The sequence below is a fragment of the Tympanuchus pallidicinctus genome, unplaced genomic scaffold, assembly GCF_026119805.1.
Source record: "Tympanuchus pallidicinctus isolate F22 unplaced genomic scaffold, pur_lepc_1.0 scaffold2, whole genome shotgun sequence".
Taxonomy (NCBI): Eukaryota; Metazoa; Chordata; class Aves; order Galliformes; family Phasianidae; genus Tympanuchus; species Tympanuchus pallidicinctus.
In genome coordinates this window covers 35,531,684-35,554,039 of record NW_026294721.1, presented here as the reverse complement: position 1 = coordinate 35,554,039, position 22,356 = coordinate 35,531,684, and the positions used below count along the sequence as shown (strand labels likewise).

Here is a 22,356-nt window from a genome sequence, read left to right as displayed (position 1 = left end):
GTATGTCTAGGAATACCACAGTCCAACGACAGACTTCTCAAAAATGATCTAATTATTTCATTTTTAATACACTAGGTTGTTGGCGTGGCTCAAGCAATTAATAAGAAATCTGGAACGGGTGGGACTTTCACGGAACAAGATGAAAAGGTACAGAAGCTGGACATTTATGTCTCTGTTTTCATAGGAGAGCAGGGGTTGAAAATGTTACTGCTTTTCACACTGATCAGACATTTTAAAGTTATGAAAAATGAAACACCTCTAACGAGAAAATTCCTTGTTATATTGCAGAGTTTTTTTGCTTGTAAAGTCATGAGAAAAGTAGATGGGATGTAGTTTAATTTCTTGATCAGAAAGATACCTCTCATATGCCTCTGAAACACAGGCTTACTCTACTGAAATACACTGTAGGACAGCTTCACAGCTTATAACAGACATAATCTTTTATGAACTGATATTAACTTTCCTGGCATTCCCAACAATATGTATTTTGGATATTAAAATTTGTCTAGTGATTACTTTTTAAATACTGCATCACTTCCCAATACAGCAATTGCAGGAAGAGAAAAGCCTCGGATAAATTATAAATATATGGCAACTTGATTCCCAGTTCTCACACGGTAGTTGTTTTCCAGACATTTCTGGAACTCACTTTAAATTTGTATAGCAAAAAAAACCTGAAGAAGATGATTCAATATCTGTCAATAAAAAAATCAGAATTTACTGTTTCCTTTTGAAAACTTTCCCATTTAAAGCAAAATTTATACAGAGTATCTGCAAGATATCAGAATTAATCACATTCAGAAACTGAAAAAAAATTTGTGGTTTTGCTACGTTAACAGAATATTGTTCCACTTCAGAAGAGACTGAATTCCCCATAATAACAGATGCTGATTGTCTGTACTGTTTTTCTAGGTAATATCTGTGTTATTGCAAAACGAGTTGATTCTTATTCTGGTCCTACTTTCACCAGGATAAACTTGCAAGACTATTCTTTTAAAAAAGGAAGAGATTCTTGAGGACAAAAAAGTATGAGTGGCTGAAAAAAACCTGAATTGCCAGAAATATCTTTAAATATCAATTAATACTTCAAGATGAAAAAATGTAACAGTTGAACTTTGAATAAAGCTAAGAAGCTGAGAGACACTATCTTCATCAGAAGCTTATGTTTATTTCTCTACAGGATTTTGCTGCATATTTGGCATTTTGTGGAATTGTTCTTCACAATGCTCAGTTGTATGAAACATCTTTGCTTGAAAACAGGCGTAATCAGGTATGATCAACAGGTTTGTCCCAAAAATATAAAAATTACAGTTAGCTAGAAATCAGTGCATTCTGCTGTTTCCTTCTCATGTGGCAGCCGTTCCTTGGCAATTTTTAATTTCTCTAATTGAATACTATGCATAATATTACGTAAATATTCTAAATGTTGCCTGAAGTTCTCCTGTGGCTCACTGTGTATATTACACAACCAGATTCTTCCATACTCCAGAAATTTCAGCTAAAATTGTCCATACAAAATTGTAGAGATTATACGGATTGCTCTTTTAGACTCCTACAACTATAAATAGTCACTAACAATATTTTCCATAATGATCAGACAGGAAATAGAATTTTCTTTTTACTCTGTAGCCATCTATGTAATTGATGGTTTATTAATGCCATGGTCTCTACGGGTGGAGTATGTCTACCCAATATGGTATGAAAAGGTTTTGGAGAAACAACTAGGCAGCAGGTCTTTTAATAACTTTCTGGTAGGTCTGGGTTTCCAAGTGAATATCAGCGTTCGTAAATTGGTACAAATTTGGATAATCTTTTCAAATTGGTTCCATGCTTCCTGTGGGGATAAAGGGAGTATAATTTGCCGACATCTGAGCAGAAGTCCTTCAGCAACAGCTTTGAAATATGACAGCCTGTGTCTAAATGATGTTTTTACCAAATGAGTTCATTAGGATTTCTTTGAATTACCACGAATAATTGTGTTTGAAAGTCTAAAGTAATTTAAATATCACTGTTGACGTTCTTATAATGCACACATGAGCCATAGGAATTTATTAGGTTTCCTAAGGGCAAATTAGAGTTTTTGGTCTGGACTTCTCAAATTTCATTTGATCAACTGTTAATGCCCAAATCTACTCTGTCTCTCCAACTGAAAACATCAGACAGCTAAGTATGCTATCAATTTCTTCCATCAAACATGTCAAACTGGCTTTTAATTACTGCTGCCTTGCGGTCTGTGTAAGAGCCAAAGCTTAATCTTTGTCACAGATGTACGTGTTGACTTCCTTGGTTCAGGGAGTAGGGGGAAGAATCATACTGAGTAGTAACTGTAATTATTGTTTTCATCACAGCTAGTCAAATTTTCACAAAGACCTGTTTTCCAGGTGCTTCTTGATCTTGCCAGCCTTATTTTTGAAGAACAGCAGTCTTTGGAAGTCATTCTGAAGAAGATAGCTGCCACTATAATATCCTTCATGCAGGTGCAGAGGTGTACCATTTTCATAGTGGACGAAGATTGCACTGTGAGTAGGATTTATTTATTTAAAGGCAGAAGAGCTTATTCCCTAGAGGAGGTATGAACAACCCATAGGCTGCAGAAAAGGAGAAGGATTTTATTTTGTAATAATAATCTCTCTCAGTATGTTTAAGAGATTCACTCCTGAATAAAACAGTACAGAAGAAGAATTTACATAATGCATGTATTCACATAGTCATGCTGTCTCTGCAAGTCAACCAAACTCCAGCACTTACTTTCCAGTCTGTAGTTTGAATCTTTAGTGCAGGGACAATCTAATTTCTCCCTGCAATTAGGATTCTCAATTGTAGGGAAAAAAACTACATGAAAAGCAATACAGATTTGTTGAAATGCTTAGAAGGCATTGATGTCCTCATCTCCACAAGCAAAGCAGATATTATGCACTCTTGGTGCATTCGCTTGGATGAATGTTCAAATTTGGAACTTTCAGAGATAGATGGTACAGCTTATATACTGGCATTTCTTCTCAGAGTGGTCAGTAGAGATTCAAGATACTTCAGTGATATTAAAAACTATGTATTTTTGTCATAGGATTCTATACTGTTGCTGCTTGATATGAAATGAAGTTTAACAGTTTTATATCTACATTTATTACAGAGCAGATGTTGATAATAGCACATGAATGCTTTCCACATGAATACTACTCTAGTTATTACTCTACTACTACTCTAAGTTATTACATCCACATCTATAAATTATAATATCCTCTTGTTTTTTCAGGATTCATTTTCGAGTGTGTTTCATATGGAAGCTGAGGAATTAGAAGATTCAGCAGAAAATCAGAAGAGGTAAAGCAATGAAATTAAGCTTTTGTTAGCCACCGGAAAATGTTGAAGAAATTATGTTTTTAATGTTATTTTTCATAATAAAGAACCGGTGTACCATTTCATCCCACTGGCTACCACATATTTCTGCTATCTGTTTGTGGAGCAGATTTATCCTGAAACATACATAGACAAGTTGTCAAATCGAGAAGCCTAGGAGAACAAGGCCTGGCCTCTTCACTTTTTCAAGTTCATTTCTACAACTCAAGGAATACGACTGACAAAATCAAAAGAAAAATTGTAAAGTTCTTTCAGTCATCTTCAAGAAATGACTAGGGATTTAAGCTCGGAGGAAGAGAAGGATGTAAAAATAATTGAATTCAAATATTCAGATTACATAGTTGGCAAAATTTAATCTGAATCTCTCTGTATTTCAGTTTTGAAAATTAACTGCCTCCATAACCTGTCTGTCATCAGAGGCAGTTGATACCAATAGTGTCAGAAGAATGAAACACAGTCCTATCAAAAATACAGTACTACAGATGTCACGTCCAGAGAGAAAATCAAAATTTCCATACCTTTGATCTTTTTTTAGTGAACATTTCTGATATGAATTTTAATAATATGCATTTGAAAATGAACTCCAAAGTGTGTGGCTAAAGCAAATAACCCTCGAACTGTGTTGGGATTTTAGACAATGTACAGTCATAAAATACATAGGTACAAAATGGTCCTAAGATCACAGGATAACTGTTATGTAAAGAGACAGAATTCACCTTCCTCTGTATTATCTTTTTTATGGGTCCTAGTTGATGTACTAGAATTTAATTTACTGCTTGCATGGACCGTCACTAATTTTTTTCTCATGATTGATAAGGAGGGAATGCTAGAACCTTAGCTGCATATCTGAATTTTGTTCATGAAACAGCACAGTTACATGTCATGGACTGAGTCAGCCACTGGAGTTAGAACTGGAGCTTTGTTTTAGGGTCACATTATCAGGCAACAGAAGAAATCTAATTACGTGGATTAGATGGGAAGTGTTACTTTACAAGATATAATTTCAGACTTATTACATAATCAAGGACCCCGAATCAAGCCCAAATCAGACTAATATTCAGAACTGTGGGATACAGCCTTATATAATCAAGTTGGTGAAATAATGAAAAAGTAATTTTCTCCCTTTAGCACTGCGAACATCTTTTGCAAGTGCACTTGCACCAGAAGGATAACTAATGTCAAGTCAAATGTCAGAGTAAACTACAGGAGCTTGATGATAATATGCGCATTACTAGGATGTATATGCTCTCCTCTAATGCTGACAATGTGTTCTGATTGAACACCTCTAATTAAAAACTTAATGTCTACAAAAGCAGGAGATGATTGATCTTGTGAAGGTATTTTATGACCCAATTTAGAAAAAAACATCTATATGGCAATAGCAGAATCCCCATACCGATTGTTCTGTTAGAAAAATTTGAAATAAACTTTGACGTAGAAACTTCACAAGTATTACCAACTGCACTCAGTCTAAAGAATATGCATGTCTCATACAGTATTGATTTTTCAGGTGTGCCAGATTTGCAAATAGTTTGTTTTCAGAGTTGTTTATTTCAGTGTAAACCCAGTTGCTCATTCTTTGTCCTTTATCTGCATGTCCTGTATTATTTCTTAAGTTTGATGTTTGGTGATAAAATTTTGGAATATTGAAGAAATGGTGCAGTGTATAAATTAATTCTCCCAGTCATTTTGCAATGACAGATGGATTAGTGTACAGGATTGGAACTCAGTACCACTATAATGCTGTTGGTTATATCTTTCTTGGCCCTATACGTGAAGGATATTCACAATTACCTGCTTTGCATAATGAAATGATTTGATATCATACTAAGCATATAAAAATAATATTGCATCTTTCAGGGACTATGATACAAACAAAATCAATTATATGTATGCTCAGTATGTGAAGAATACAATGGAGCCTCTCAACATCCCAGATGTCTGTAAAGACAGAAGATTTCCCTGGACAGTAAGTAAAATAACGTTAGATTTGTAATTCAGAAATGAATTTTTCTTTTCTGTTCACCTTTCAAATCTTTCTTGCTTTTCCCTTAGGGTTTTTTTTTTTTTTTTTTTGTCTGTTTTTGTTTGATTGATTTGTTTGGTTTTTTTTTTTTTCCTTCTAATTTAATGGTCACAAAATGCTGCAAACAAAGAGATTTACTACCTTTGTTTTATAAAATTCACCATCAGTGCAGAAATAGTACAATACTCACAAAGTGGGCAGTGTATCTGTACAACCATTATTTAAAAAGCTCCGGCATTCATTTGTGAATAAACAGACATCATGATGTGGAGAGCTTGCAATACATTCTCTGGAAAGCATTTAAGTGAAGAACAGTTGGAGATTTTCATAGTAATCCTCTGTAGCTTCTTGTGATTGTTGGGAGGCTTTCAGAAGTTCCTTCCCTTTTACTCTCTCCCTTCCCTACTTGGCAAGGATTAACGATATGCATGCAAGTTCTTTGCTGTTTTGGATAAGCAACAACTTCTTTTTTTTTTCTGGAAGCTTTTGCTTTACACTTCATCAGATATATGCTCATGCCATAATGTACTACAGAATGCATACTGCCAGTGCCAGTAGGGAAGGCCAGTTGGCAAGACTCAGATTACAGTCATGGCTGCGCTGAAAGCTGTTGTCAATACAATACAAAATTGTAATTCTGTGTTTTCCTCTCAATGCAGAATCTTGAAAAAAACTCTTCTTACAATAGATAGGCACATAAGCTCAGGGAGAGAGTAAGAGGAGAAGTGTTATGGTGATGAGCAGGTTTTTACCAAGCACTTTGTTCTGAATCACACAACCAAGAGTTCAGAAAGTACAACGTTGATTATGATTGTACCAGTAAGTGGATAGGAGGAGCAGCATCATGGTGGGGAGCTATGTTGCTTCCCTTTTTCTCTGTGCAAGGTTTCACTGATGTTCTGGAGTGGGATTTTATGAAGGACAGAGCAAAAAAAAAAAAAAAAAAAAAAAAGAGTGCTCACCATAGCACAGGGCCCAAAGTTATCTTACTGCAGGAGTGGAAGAAAAAGAAGAATCACATGGATATACTACATGAGATCATTAAAACATAAGCAACTATTTTGAAGACATTTTAAAATATATAAAAGGAATACCGAATGACTGTCTGAAACAAAACTTTCTATTTGTCAGAGAAGTTAAGTTCTTACACATTTTCCCTGGAATCTAGTTGATCTACACATTATGCATGTGAAAGAAACATAAAGAAAATAATGTTTTTAACACAGCCACAGTGGCTGCATCGCTACGCAACATAAGAGAAACCTTAAGGCTGAACTGTAGGCAAAATCTTTTTAAAGCTGACAAACCATGGCATGAGGAAAATCCCAGGTGTACCTAGTAAACTAAAAATGCTGACTTGCCTCTTTCTTTGGAAAGTTCACTTCCTCACTTTATAAAAAGGACTTTGTGCTTTCTAAATGAATTGGCTGCCAACGTAGTGACATGAGGCAGAGAACCAGTATAGGTTCCTTCACAGGAGAGCCCTAATATTCCCTGCCTCGGGTTCAGTACATACAAGGACAGTAAGTAAACCAGCAGCCATGCATCTTTGTTTTCCCCTGAACCAACAAAGCTAGAGTAGTGGAGTTAAAGTTCAAATAACTACAACACTCTGGAAGCCATTTATGCCTGTTCTTGTTTAGTCTCCTTCCTTTTCATTAATACTGAGTCAAGTATTTTTTTTTAAGCACTGTGAACTCTGTTTTTATCTCACTCCACACAAGTTTGAGTTTCAGTGCATTTGAACTTTACCGTAAAACAGCAGGTTCTTATTAGGGTAGCCTTAAACCAATTTTCATGCCAACTTGATTTAATGTTTCTCAGTTGCCTCTGCTGAAGAGGTCTAGGGAGAGATGCTGGCTCTTATCCTTTTACAGCTGATTACACATGTACATCTTTTTAGACCAGAGTACAGAAACCAGTAAATCATAGTCTTGAGTAATTCCATCTATCCTATGATAATGAGCTACCAAATACTGAATTCCCATAGTCATGTAAATTATCCATCATGACATAATCCTTAATGTTTTCTTCAGATACTCATACTTCCTATTGCCAGTTACAGGCAATATAGCTTTTGTGCATTCGCTTGCAAAGGAAACTTTCAATCTCTTGCAGAGCACCAAATAGCAAAGCAACAGTAGTAAAACCAAACAAATAATTCATCCAAACCCTTTGATCTGAAATATTGGTGTGTGCACATCTTTTGTGCCACATACAATTAGAGATTGACCCTAATTTACTTCTCGGCAACTGCCACATTATTCTAGAACTAAGAGCTACAGAACAAAACTAGGTCACTTTCTCACCAGAAATTTGGAAAAGATGCCTTGTCATTTTGTTCTACCCATCCACACTTTTACCTCATAAATAAGTAAATAAATTCAGTGTCCTTGGAGCATGAAACAAACTGATAGCAAAATATACCCAACCTAGCAATGATAAAAGGCCTTTGGAAGACTGCAGAATGTTGACCTACTTGGAAAACTGGGCATTCTTTGGATCATAATTTGGTCTTCACCAAGGCACCTTTCATTGCATTGGTGGGTTAATTAAGTCATTTCAAACAAACCAAAAGGGTTTACACAAAGTTTAGCGTCACAAAGTACACAATCAGCTTAATGTCATGAACTCTTCTTTTATAACTTGTATGGCCCTACTGCAAGTACAGGGGAGATGCTAGAAATGGAAGAGATCACATAATTTCACAGCTCTTTAAATGATAAGAGTAGGAAGTTGTCCTAAAGCCCAGCTGGTCTCTTTTCAGCTGCACTGAGTGAAAGACACACTTCGTCTTGGTGCAAAATTGTTGTCATGAAAGTGAAGTGAAAGAACCTATTATAAAATTAACGCATTTTTAGCATGATGTTGCAAGTCCCTGGAAAGTTTGAATGGTGATTATCATTGTTACTTATATTATTTTTCACCAAAGCTTGTAACAGATGTAGTGTTTATTACACCATCCAGCCAAAGATGTGCAAACTCTTCAAAGACATGGTTGCTTTCTGAAGGAACATGTGTAAGCCAATAATGCAAACTCTAGCTCTGCATTTTCACTTCAGGTACTTAAACACTGGCCTTTAAAATTTTAACTGTTTTGTTTTGTTTGTTTAACAGACTGACAGTGCAGAAAGTGTAAGTCAACATATAAAGAGTTTGCTGTGTACGCCAATAAAAAATGGGAAAAAGAATAAGGTGATAGGTAGGTATCTTTACAAAAAATACTTTCACAAAAAATATTTTTGTATACTTCATGGAAATATTTCTGTGTTACACAGTACAATCTCAGCAACAAATGCAGGGCAAAGTTCTTAATTATGATGCTTCCAGCCAACAAGTCCATTGCAAACCTGCCTGTAAATTGCTTACCTTACAAGTAAGCAAGATACTTACCAAGTATCTACAACAATCTTGTGATACTTCACCATTTTTATGGATTCAAAATAGTTAGGTAGCCCTGGTGTGGATCTTCAAAGATGGATAAACACCTGAATTGTTTGGAGGATCTAATCCTAACGGCACTTCAGGGCATATGTCTGTTAAGTCTTTCAGTGAACTTCAGATTTACATCAAATAAGGGTGTAATGATGCTTTTGGAAATTACCAGGACTTCCTTGTACCATGGGAATTGGAATGCACATCAGTGTGCTACGCTGGTAACAGTAAGAACCACAATGAAACAGAACATAAAATATACTGACTTCTGGATAGTGCCATGAATTCAACTTCCTCAACGTTACAGAATTTGGCAAGAAAATTTTCCAAGAGTGCACTTTTAATCACCTTCAAGTAATTGTTGTTGAGAGTTATGACAGAACTACATAATGAATGTCTATATTAAATATGAGAGCTCTTTTCCATGAAGACAGATCTAATTTCCTGAAACAGAAAGAGAAGCCCAGTCTTCTCTGAATTGAGTTCCCTGAAATTTCTTTATCAGCTTCTTCAGTGAGTTCTTTTATTACTTTGTTGTATATATTCTATCAGGCTCTAGAAGACCAAGATAAAAATTGGAATATTGAGCTTTTATTAGAGACATTTCACTATGCTGTTAGCAGCTGATAAAACAGTTGCATCTCATGTCATATGGAGATCTTCATTTTTTTTTCCCCTGTGGAAGTTCAAGCACTGTTACAGTCAGGGTACTCCTTTAGGTGGGTTTTTCAGGTCTGAGCTATGGGAAATCTTCAAAGTCCTTTAAGGACAGCACAGATAATGTTCAGATCTTTAATAGGATTTAATTTTCCTAGAGACAATACCCAGAAGTTCCTTTTGCATATATACATGATATAAGATTATTTTAAGTCTTCTCTTTTTTTAAGATTAGTATACCCATGACCAGAACTTGGGGGTGTGGAATGTGCAGGTGTGGGGTGAGGGTGGGAAAAGCTCTCCACAGCAAAACCATGCAAATCTTACTGGAAGAGAGGTGAACTTTTGCACTTTTGCACTTTTCAGGTATGTGGTGAAAACTTTATTGGATCTTTCTTTGGTTTTCTATGTCCCAATAAAAGAATTTTGAGTTCCTTTAGTTCTAATGTATGGATGCCTGAATGCTTTAGTGAATCTTCTGAAATATATTGAAGAGTAACTACTTGCTGTAGTTTTTTGTTTTTTGGTTTTTTTTTTAAGGCATTTATGTTTATCCAAATTCTTTGTCTTCTAAGAATTCATTTGCTTTTATGGCTTACTCAGTTGTGTTTGTTACATCACTGTTGCTATGGAAGTAATTCTAAAATCATAAACAGTACTAAACAGAGATCTGAAAGTAAGTTCCATGAGATTTTCCCTGAGTTTTATAAGTTTGCTTCTTTTTCCCAGGGAAAGATAATCTTGTTATTATGAGGTCAATCCTCATTCTCTAAGATTATATATTTTTACTACCAACTAAGGATCTACTAATCCAATAAGTCAGAAACTGTTTGCAATACTCAGATACCACAATGCCTGCCCAATGGTTCACAGCTACAGGTGTAATATTCTTATCTCTTTAGAGGAAAACTCTGATACTAAAATAACAGTTCCCTGAAGAGAACATGATTTGAAAATAGGTCAGTGTTCATATATTGCCATTAGACATTAAAACTTCGATGTGCAAGGCCACTGTTCTTCTAAACACATAGTTTAAATGTGTGCATAACATTCTTTTTCTCCTTTTTTCTGTTTACTGTAAAATGTGCAAATTTGCTCCCTCACAGACAGTATGTTTCTTGCAATTAAAAACCTTAGTGAGGTTTCTTAGTCTGTAAATTTAGAGTATTGCAATGCTAGAAATACTTCCATATTAAAACAAACAAACAAAAAAACCCAGCAGCACTGCTAAGATCTTAGAGCAGCTGCTGACAATATTCAATATTGGGACTGCTGTAAAATAGCATTATAATTTCATCCATATCTACAAGCAGAAAACAAATCCATCTTCTGTGCCCTTATGGTGGCAAAGTGTAAAGCATTCAGATTCTGTTCACATAGCCTATTTAAATTACAAGTAGGTCTGCTAGAGCAAGACAACCTGCAAGTTGGTTACAGTGTTTTAGAAACATCAAACTAAATAGTTACCTTCCTTTTTGCTGGTAAAGCATAGATTTAATCAATTCAATCATCTGCAAAATTTTCTTTATAAAATATGTGAAAGTATACAGACTGGTAAGCAATTACATTTTATATCAAAATAAGACTTCTGCAATTACTATTTTTTTTTTTTTATTATTATTTTTTGGTTTGCAACTAAGTTTTTCACTGGGACACTTATTCAAACTGAGTAGGAAAACGTTAGCTTTCATCCTTAAAACTGCTAGTACTTACACTCTTGTGAGCAAGGAAACATATGGACCTCCTTAAGACAATAGGCACGCTCACAGCTGTTTTGGACAATGTATGCTTACAAAGCAGCTGCTTTAATCCATATTCTACTTTCTTAGCAAAAACTGCCATGCACTTGGTAAAGCTAAATTAAGGTATAAGCAAATTCCCACCTGCTTAAAATGGCACTGAAAATTTAATCTGCAGGCTTGGTAAAAGTTACCTCTCAGACCCTCAATGTCAAGTGCACAGAGAAATCTGGCACTAATCAGCAGAAATAAATGGAAAATGAACAGATGCAACTACCAATCATTTTGAAGCTAACGATCTGATTTCTATAAGATGCTTTTTGATGACTTCAGTAATCTTTGAAGCAGGCTGTAATTCAATCACATCTTCATACAGTCAGCAAATATATGCGAACTTTGAGCCTCAACTTGGTTATTATCTGTTAAGTTCATTTATTTTAAAAAATTTCCAGTACTGACTCAAATAAGGAAGCAAAAACTCTGTGTACCAGTGTTCTGACTTTCATAAATGTTCTTTTGGCATGCTTACAAAAATTTAATTAGCCTCCAAAGGACAAATTGTCTTTAGGGATTATATCAATCTAGAATTCTATTAATAATAATAGCCAGGATGAAAACTATCCTAGAATTTCACCTACATTTTAGCTTTGTAAATCCTAGTAAGTGTTTTTTAGGCCTACTAAGTAATATATTATGCTTCAAGATTTATGCTTTAATACAAGGAAACCCATCTAATAAGCTTTATGGGGGAAAAAAAAAGTCTGTAGCATTTCTGTGTGTTACTTTTATGTATATTGGTAATTTGTACTGTAGGCTAAATGGTAATAGACTTAGTAGTTTTCTTGATTTCCATTCTCTAGGTGATATTTTGACAATTCAATCTTTTACTTCTTCACATTTCTCTATCCTGACTTAGGGGTTTGCCAGCTTGTGAATAAGATGGAAGAAAACTCAGGCAAGATCAAGGCTTTCAACAGAAATGATGAGCAGTTTCTGGAAGCATTTGTCATCTTTTGTGGCTTGGGGATTCAGAATACACAGATGTATGAAGCTGTAGAAAGAGCAATGGCCAAACAGATGGTGACATTAGAGGTGAGCTCAAAAACTAGGTGATGTTTAATTGGCACAAAACAGATTCTCGTATTCCCTGAACCTTGATCTACACATAAATGCAGCTACTCACATGAACAGAAATTATTCTCCTTCATGAGAATCCTTCATGAGCATTTGGCCTGAAGAGTTGCACAGGAATTTTTCTGCTTGTTTCCATGTCTCCCAGCAGACTATTTTATTTGGTATTGTATTTTAACTTGACTCATGAGATTTAGCAGTGAACTGAACACATCTTTTCCTTTACAAGGCTACCCACTGGCAACATAGCTTGTTCTGTTGCGTAGGAAGAGGAAATGGTTTAGGGGATTAGGGGCTTCCTTTTCTTGTCTGAGGTTTTCTGTGATGATTTTGGCTCAGTCCTTTAGAGAAACTGGTTTGTGGAGCAACAACAGCATTATTGTAGGTTTTTAGCAATTTCCTTAAACTCCATCAAACCATATCAAGTCTTAGCCATTGAATTGGTTACTGTTAAGTTTAATAGCTAAAGAGGGCTTTAGTTAGAGAAGCTGAATTACTCAGAGGTGATAACTTGAAACTGAATGTGAAAAATTTGCAGGCTTTGGATCTCCTAACACTCTTTATGTAAATAGAGTATTTGGAGGATTCTGAATTGTGGATTATGTACCCTGTAGGCTCTAAAAAAAAGGAAAAAAAATCACCTCTCTCAAATAAACCTGTATAAAATCACGTTAAGTAAAAAGGTAGTAAAATTATTGTCAAAATAATGTAACTACTTTAAAAAGAAGCTGTTTGGTTACGTGGGAAATTAGCAATTCTTTCTCCTACCATAACACTTCACAATATATGAAGTCCATACCTCCAAGTTCCATAATGGAAAAAGATTATAAGTTAATACCTAGATTGATTTCTTTGTAAAATAATTTATACTTTAGTTGGTAAAACAATCTGAAACATTTTCATGTTCTGAGTTCTCACAACTGAAAAATATGAGCTTATTTTGTTAATTTAAAACAAACATTTTCTTTCAGACTTTTCTGCCAAATTTCAGTTAAGGCAAAAATTTTCTTTTATGTCTGAATAAACTCCTGAAAGGATTATTATGGCAACAATGTCAGGCACATAATTATAGCTCTTTCATGAATTATTTGTCTTTGAAAGTGGGGCATGAAAACTTTCCAAAGAGAAAATCAGAGTTCTTTGCTCATTTATAGAAACTATTTACATTTTCTTGGCCTAATTATATCAAGAAGATTCTGTGCTGTTGCGGACTCCCTACATGCTTTCAGAACTTAAAAGCCCTGCAGAGACACTACATTTCATCAGCAAGAGCAATGTAAACTCAAGAGCAACGTAATGCCATGAAAACTCTGCTTGCTGAATTCTCTGTTTTATCGCACTGCTCTTTTGTTTGTACTAACGGCTCCTTTTCTCTTTAGGTTCTCTCATACCATGCTTCTGCTGCTGAGGAGGAAACAAGGGAGCTGCAGGTAACAGCGGTAATTGAATTTTTTCCTATTACTTTGAAATATTCCATTGATATAACAATGAAGGGTGGTCCTTTACACAGATGTGATCCTTACACACGCAGAAGCACACACTTTTCAGAAGTAAAAATTACAATGAACCTAACATTACAATGTACAGAGGGTTGCAATTACAGAAACAAACAAACACCAGAAAAATAAAGTTACTGACATACTGACTGCCACTCTTATGAGTTTAACTGACAGCAGCAGTTGATGCAATAATACTGTCAATTCATAATTACTAAGTATTGCGGAAGCAGAAAAAAACACAACCAAAATCTTGTGAACTCTTCTTCTAGCAGTTGAGTATGAATTGTGTGTATTCTATATCTTTGGTATATTTCAAGCTTCCCAAGCATGGATGCAGGTTTATGGCCTATGACAGAAATTCAGCATTTAATTATTCTTATGTTTACTTTTCTGTGCAGTGTCCTGTTGTACTCATGTTTAATTCTGTGTTTACAAACCACTGCCTTAGGAGTCACTACAGCCATGATTTCCAGTATAGTTCAAAGCACATCTTGTGCTTAGTCTCTGCTGTTCTTTCTATTGGAACACAATGTTCTGGGCAAATTGCATCCCCTCTACTGTGAGGAAGACAATGAAAGTGGTGGAGGGATGAAGAGGAAGGTTAAAAAAAAAAAAAAAAAAAAAAAAAAAAAGGAGACTGCAAGGCGACCACATATTATGGGACTGGATTGGACAAAGCAGGGTGCCACAGAACAAGGCACAAGACTGAGGATCATGTACCACATTGGATAATTTTGGAATGGTTAGTGTCACGCACAGTTTCAACCTCAGTTCTACCACACTGTTGCTTTCTGATAAAAAGGCACTGGCAAGAATAGTATGCTATGCATCTGCAGTGGTTTCTTTTAAGGGCTTGTGTTGCAGTCCCTGTGGTTGCAACTGTACTGCTAAACAAAACAACCACACAAAATGCAGCACTGAAACAGCATTCATCTCTACTGCTCAACTGCTCGTGTGACTCCTACCACAAATTTTTGTGCTTTTCAAACACCTCTTCTTAAGGCAGTACCAGAGCACACAGCACATGCTTTCTTCAACAGCCTGAGAGGATGAGTGCAATAGATTTGGATTTCTCTATCTTACTGTCTAATCGCATTATTTGAGCAAGTTTTACACCCTTAAGTAAACCAAATATCCTCACTTTACATCCCAACGCATAAATCACATACCTAAATTTTCATGCTATGAAACTATAGAGTAATAAAATTATTTCATATAGCTAGTTGAAAAAAGAAAATACGCACTAAAAATAATGATATCTTAAGACTTCAGGCAGATCTTAAGATCTCAGTGCAAACCAATCACCAAACACTACTTAGAGTAAACATGTCAATTTGTGGTGTTTGGCCTCATTACCAGAGAATGGAACCTGTCTTTTTTTCTTCTTTGGAGCATGCTTGGTCATGGAGAGGGTTTTGTTCAGTAAATCTTTATCCTTTTCCCATCAGCAGACAACATAGATTTCTGTAGTCTTGCTATCTCACAGAACAGACCTTTATTTCCAGTGAACCTCTACTTAAACTGCCTGAGACTTAGAATATTCTAAGAGGGAAAACACATATTCTCTAATCTTTCTAAATTGGAAAAACAGTCAAGAGAAACACTCCCTAAAAGTGTGTTAAACACATATTACAGACATTCTATTTCCTGTAGTGGATTTTCCATTCAACCTTGAATTTGTGTGGGATTTGTTGCTCCAGCTGGATGCATATGTAAAACAATGGAATTCATCCCAGGGTGCTTAGAGTTGGCTGCTGTCATCACAAGACCTCTCTCAATTATTTTTCAATAGTCCTGGGAATCCAGGGAGGTCATAGTAAATTCAAAGCTGGCAAACATTGTCCCAGTTTTCAAGAGCAACAAAGATGACCCTGGTTATTACAGATCTATCAGTATTACTCCTGTTCCTGGCAAAATTACGGAGAAGATTATTCTGGAAGTCATTGAAAAAATACCTGAAAGACAACACAGTCAGTAGTCATAGCCAATGCAGATTCACAATAGGAAAGTTCTGTTTAATAAACTTTACCTCCTTTTATAACGAGGTTGCTCACCTAGTTGACCAAGAAAAGCTAGCTGATGCAACTTTGGTGTATAATCAATGGATATGAAGATGTTACAATCACAAAATAAACAAGAGAATTAGGCAAAGTAGATTATGATAACAAAAGAGAATAAATGGAAGGCTTACCCTTATGCTGGGCTCACCCACAAAACACCAGAAGGAGGGATCTCCAGACAAGATCCTTCCCCACTGGCAGGCAGCTCTTAAATAGGTCTAGGAGGGTGCAGCCTGGCTCCACCCCTTCCTGCAGCACAGGTGAATTGCCTTCAGCTGTGCTCCTCTGGCTGACTCATGGCTCGCCTCAGGTGATCAATCAGAGGTTCAGGCCGTGACTCAGCAGTTCCCATACACTTTGGTTTTCAGCAAAACATTCCATACTGTTTATTACAGTATGTTCTGGACAAAATGTCCAGCATACAGGTAGAAAAAAAAATGTAATGTGATTAGTGAATAATTAGCTGATGAGCTGGACTTCAAACGGTTATAGTAAATGGAGTTATATGAGGATGGCAGCTGGCATCACTAGTGGGCTTCCACAGGGAGCCATTTTAAGGCTAATACTTTTCAGTGTTTTCATCTGTGACTCAGACACAGGACTTGAAGATATATTAAGTACATTTCCGGACAACACTGAATTGGGAGAAGCTATTGACTCGTTTGAGGGCAGGGAGGCCTTGCAGAGAGATCTTGACAAATTGGAGGGCTTGAAATTTCAACCACATGAAATTTCAAAAGAGCAAGTGTCAGATTCTACAGCTGGGATGAGTCAACCCAGTACAGGCTGATGAATATGTGGCTGAAGAGCAGACTCACGGAAACGGATATGGGGATTCTAGTTGATGGCAAGTTGAATGTGAATCAGCAGTGTACTCTGGCAGCCAAAAGGGCCAGGAATGCATCATGCTCAACACTTCTAGGCTGGTTGAGGATTGTCCTGTTCTTCCCTGTGCTAGTGCAGCTTCATCTTGAGAACTGGGTGCAGTTTTGAGAGCAACAATATAAGGACATGAAACTATTAGAGAGCATCCAAAGAAGGGCAATGAAGATGGGAAAGAGTAGAGAGGACAAGACATACAAGAAGCAGCTGAGGTCCCTTGGTTTGTTCAGCCCAGAGCAGAGGAGGCTGAGGTCAGGCCTGATGGTGGCTGCAGCTCACATGGAACAGAGGAACAGGTGCTGATCTCTGCTGTCTTTTGACAGTAACAGGACCCAAAGAAACAGCATGGAGCTGCATCAGGGAGGGGCAGGTTGGAAAAGATTCTTCACCAGAAGATGACTGGGCACTGGAACAGGCTCCTTAGAGCAGTAGTCGTGGTCCCAGCCCTCCTGGAGTTCAAGGAACATTTGGATAATGCTCTTAGAAATATGGTTTGATTTTTGGGTAGTCCTGCATGGTCCCGGGAGTTGGACTCAATGTTCCTTGAGAATCCTTTCCAATTCGGGATGTTCTATGATTTTAAGAACTGTTGTAATTCTTCCCGCTTACCAATGAGAAACTCTCCTAATTATATTCTAGATAGAAAAGCTCTCCTAAGCATGCTTATGCATGATGATATATATAGTTATCTGCAGAAGATTAAAGTGATTCAAACAAAAAACACTCCTGAAATCTTCCCAAAGTCACAACAGATATCAATAACAGACCCTGTACTAGCCAACTTTCCTTCTCAGGAACCTGGAAAAGGAATAGAATCAGCCATTTTGTATTGTCTGAACAGTACAAGGAATTTAGAGTACAAGCACGCACGTGGAAAAGACCTTCCCAAAAGCTACCTTTTCTTCCATAACAAGTTATGGAGAACAGGATATTAACTTTGAGCTTGTTCTGCAATTGCCCAGAAAAATGGGAGCCTCATACTGGGAAAGTGATTTTTAATGTATAGTGTAGCGTAAGACTTATCACTTATTTTGTTGACAACTTTAACATCCATACTTTGATGGGCATTCAATTCTTATACTCTAAATTTTATAACTGGAAAAAACCAGCTGTAATATACAGAGATATGATGAAAGATATAATAAAAGTTACAGATTTTAAAATGTACTGAGTTTTTTGCATCTACTTCATAATTTCAAATTTCAAATCAAAGTTCTATGATTGTACTCAAGATACATTAAAAGCATTATTCAAAGATTTTTAAAGATGATCCGAAAAGAGGTGAACCCTAATTTTTCAGACTTTTACCCCTAAGAAAGTTCTGCTTGTGGACATGTTCTAACTTCCACAGTGGTTGAATGTGGATTCCACCACTGCCTCATTTTCACAATCTCTCAATGTCATACAGGCTTTTTGTTATAGTTTCTCTTGGGTGACTTAGGTAAGATTTTCTGATCATGCAATACTTTCCTTATTCTTTTGATTGGTGGAAAAGTGTTCCTTAAATCAAAGAAATGAATGAGGCAGTGTTAAAGTGGAAGAGCTAAGGAAAGATAAATAGGAAGTAATAATCAGATTTAAAAATAATGTGAAAGTAAAATGTAGGATCTCACTATTTGTCTGCTGAAAAAGCATTTATGTTATGCTTTATCATTTCTAGTTCAATTTTGTTCTCTTATTCTTCTCTAGGCAGCTGTAGTACCATCTGCACAATCTCTCAACCTGACTGACTTCAACTTCAGTGATTTTGAGCTATCAGATTTTGAAACAACACTGTGTACAATTCGAATGTTCACAGACCTCAACTTGGTGCAGAATTTCCAAATGAAACATGAGGTATGAATGCTGTCAGATGCTGCTTCACATAAAGAGACAAATTAATAACTAAAAAATCAGAAGAATAGTGAAAGGAACCTACAGCAAATGCATTTGAAAATCTGTATGTAAAAGCAGATAGCAAATTATGAAGGTATTTAAAGTATTGGGGTTTCTTTCTAGTTTGGTTCAACTGGACAATTAACAACTTGGTTGATGGACTAGAAAATGCATTTAGAAAACCTGGAGAACTGGAAGTGTGCTTAAAATTCTAGTGAGTTTTGAAAAGTATAGCAGTATTTCAAAAGCAGCAAGACTAAATATGTAAGTACTCAGATGCATAAATTAGAGATAGTAAACAAGAGAATAGGTAGTACTAACACACACACACACACACACACACACACATATCCAGGCTAATATTATCAGAAACTGTGAGAAGTCAGTTATGTTCCACAGTAGCAAAAAAAGCAAACATTGTTTTTTAGTTGCACAGGAGTGGCATTTAAGGCCCAGGGAGTAATTATATCATAGCTCATAGATTTGCAAGAACAAAATAGCACCATGGCAATAGATACAAGTACACATCTCAATAGAAATAAGAGAGCATTAACAGCTTTGAAGCTACAGCACTGTCTTTCCATTCTAGAACTAAAGAAAACTAGCAGTAGCAAAATACTCCTTATTTAAGAGTGGAAAAACAGAAAATACTGCTGTTCTTGTGCAGAATTCTTTATATGGATGAATGATAATGGATTTTCATTACTGTCACCTTTCAGTAGGAGCTCTAAAAATCATCTTGAACAAACTAAGGTTGAAGTCCTCAGCCTGCATTTAACAGATGGCAGTTTGCAGTATGCATTTAAACTAAGTGATCTGTTTTAGTGCACATGTGATTACCATATTCAAGCCTTTTGCTCTCTTAAAAGTATAACCCACAACTTTTATTACATTTGTGTAAAACATTCAGAACATATTTTCTTCCTTCCTAAAAAAAAGCAACCCAGCAATATAGTAATCACTTTCCATCATGCTTGCTTTCCTTAGTCCAATTCTTCTTGTCTTTTGACAAGCTGATATAAGTGAAAAAACATGTTTGTTATCAAAACCTTTCTCAAGAAAGCTCTGTAATTAAAAAATGAATTGTCTCCATGAAATACGTTGTTACAAGCAAGCATTTTTTTCCTAATAGTTAGCTCAATATAATTCAGTTTCTGAGTTAACAGCAGCTTCTAACTAACACAGCAGATACTAATACAGGCTGGATGTTTGGAAATACCACTATTCCAAAAGAGTGGTCAGGCACTGGAATGGGCTGCCCAAGGAGGTGCTGGAGTCACCATCTCTGAAGGTATTCAAGGAATATTTAGATGTTGTGTTGACGGACATGATTGAGTGAGAACTATTGGTGATAGGTAGACAGTTGGACTGGATGATCTTGTAGGTCTTTTCTAACCTTGGTGATTCTGTGATTCTATTATTTATTTATTATTCTTCATTCTATTATCTATTTATTATTATTATTATATATATGAATAAAATAAAAAATAAAATAAAACCACAAATATTACATTCTCAAGGAGAAGCTAGTGATTGTAAGCATTTTCTTATCTATATTCACAGATACAAGTATATTATTTTAGAACTGAATTGAGGTAAGAGGAAAAATGCTCTGTATGACAGTTTTCAATTGAGAAGGATTCATTTTCCTAAAAAGAAACTTTTAATATATTTGCAGTTAACTATATGATGCTGTTTCTTAAAGGTTCTCTGCAGATGGATTTTAAGCGTGAAGAAAAATTATCGGAAAAATGTTGCTTATCACAATTGGAGACATGCCTTTAATACAGCACAGTGCATGTTTGCTGCTTTAAAATCTGGTAAAATTCAGGTACATTTTACTGTTACTACATTAAGAACTACCTGGCTGAATAAATTTTGTAATGGTACATAGTTCTGATTGTCATGTCAATAAGACGTTCAACATAACAGCATCACAAATGAAACCAAAGTTTTCCTGCTGAAGACTTCTGGCTTCAAATGCTTGGTTTGTTAAATTGTTGTCATGTTGTTACGTGTTCAGTTTCAGCCGCATTATCTAGAAAACAGATGGAATCCACTGATGCTTTATCTGCTTGAAGAAAATCTGGATTCAGCCATACACAGAATTCAGCCCCTCAGCATCTGTACAGTGCTGTTTTTCAAATTCCTGTCCTGATTTTGTGCTTGCTATGCCTATCCCATTAAAAATATGCTGCAAGAATGCTGTAGCTTTGTCCAGCCCCTCTTTATCACTGGTCAGGTTTAAAGAAATATTTTATCAATTTGTGTTAAATAATCTTAAAGGTGAGGAATAGCTATGAGAGAGAAACAGTAACCTGTCCACTAATTTTTGCCGGAGCTCTAGAATAAGTTCATAATAATGAATCAGACACTGCTTAATTTTGTTTTACATGGGTTTTGGACTTCTGTTAACGTATTTGTACAGTGGATTGGTGAAGATCATGTCATTTTTTCATTCTGATTATTCCAAGGACATATGTACTTTTATACCAATTTAGGGAATGCAACCTAACTCCCTTGAGTTTATATAGAAGTTGAACTAGACATTATGGGTCCTGATGCTGCCTTTTCACTATCAGATGATATAATACAAGTCACTGTGTCTTCTGCTGCACCAGTTTCCTCATCAGTAATATAGAGGATTTTATTTCTTTCTGAATACTGCATTGACACCTATGGAGAATGATTACTGTCCAAGACCACGACTTCAGAGATAACCCCTTATTCTCACTATACAGTTTAATGTCTGTGGCCTCTCTGGATACAGATAAAGCTGTATCACCTACATAGGTAAAAACAAGATAGCAGATATAAAACAAATTGTGCAAAGAAATCGCAAAGCTAACTCACTTCTTGTATTACTCTTTACATATAGAGCAAACTGACTGACTTGGAAACACTGGCTTTGCTGATAGCAACTCTAAGCCATGATTTGGATCACAGGGGAGTGAACAATTCTTACATACAAAGGTAAGGAAGTATACAGAGAGAACTTAAATTAAAAATGAATACACAAGTACACAGAACCAAATTACGTACAACTTAATTGATTTGACAGTGTGATGTTGTGCAAAGAAAAGGTCTTCGCTAAGCATTAAGCACAGGAAAAGCCAGAGATATTTAAGGAGGCCAAAGCAAAGATATGACTCATAAGAATCATAGATTGCCTTGGGTTGGAAGCTCAGAGTCCACTTAGTTCCAACCCCCTGTCATGGGCAAGGCTGTCAAACATCAGATCAGGCAACTCAGGGCCCCATCCAACTTGGCCTTAAACATCTCCAGGGATGGGGCATACACAGTTTTTTTGAGCAGCCTATCCTTGGGCCTCACCACCCTCTTCATATATAATTTCTTCCTAATATCTAACCTGTATCTCCCCTCTTTTAGTTTAAAGCCACCCTCCTCCTTGTCCTATCTCTCTCTGCCCATGTAAAAAGTCAGTCTTCCTCCTGCTTATCCTCAAGGGCACAATGAGGTCTCCCTGGAGCCTTCTTTTCTGCAAGCTGAACAAGTCTGGCTCCCTTTCTTTGTAAGAGAGATGCTGAAGCCCTCTCATCATTTTCATGGCCCTCCTCTGGACCCACTCCAACAGCTCCATGTCTTTTAACACCGCCTGGGATGCTGTTGGCCTTCCGGGCTGCAAGCCCGCACTGCTGGCTCATGTCCAGCTTTTCATCCACTGGAATTTCAAC

General features: G+C 36.2%; 1 protein-coding gene and 1 long non-coding RNA gene across 7 annotated transcripts in view; one reads left to right on the top strand and one right to left on the bottom strand.

Moving 5' to 3' along the window:
- LOC128079925 (uncharacterized) overlaps positions 1–22,356 on the bottom strand; it is a 57,345-nt gene that overhangs the window by 7,002 nt on the left and 27,987 nt on the right. The gene's annotated exons all lie outside the window — the stretch shown is intronic.
- PDE5A (phosphodiesterase 5A) overlaps positions 1–22,356 on the top strand; it is a 132,413-nt gene that overhangs the window by 94,393 nt on the left and 15,664 nt on the right. For 4 of the 5 annotated variants that reach the window (XM_052681609.1, XM_052681606.1, XM_052681608.1 and 1 more), the window contains exons 4-14: positions 76–147; positions 1,181–1,270; positions 2,382–2,519; positions 3,254–3,321; positions 5,218–5,326; positions 8,501–8,585; positions 12,131–12,306; positions 13,725–13,784; positions 18,476–18,622; positions 20,367–20,492; positions 21,540–21,634. In XM_052681609.1, the coding sequence (XP_052537569.1) occupies positions 76–147; positions 1,181–1,270; positions 2,382–2,519; positions 3,254–3,321; positions 5,218–5,326; positions 8,501–8,585; positions 12,131–12,306; positions 13,725–13,784; positions 18,476–18,622; positions 20,367–20,492; positions 21,540–21,634 (1,166 nt within the window). The remainder of the gene's footprint in view (positions 1–75; positions 148–1,180; positions 1,271–2,381; positions 2,520–3,253; positions 3,322–5,217; positions 5,327–8,500; positions 8,586–12,130; positions 12,307–13,724; positions 13,785–18,475; positions 18,623–20,366; positions 20,493–21,539; positions 21,635–22,356) is intronic. The other variant, XM_052681607.1, reaches the window with a different exon arrangement.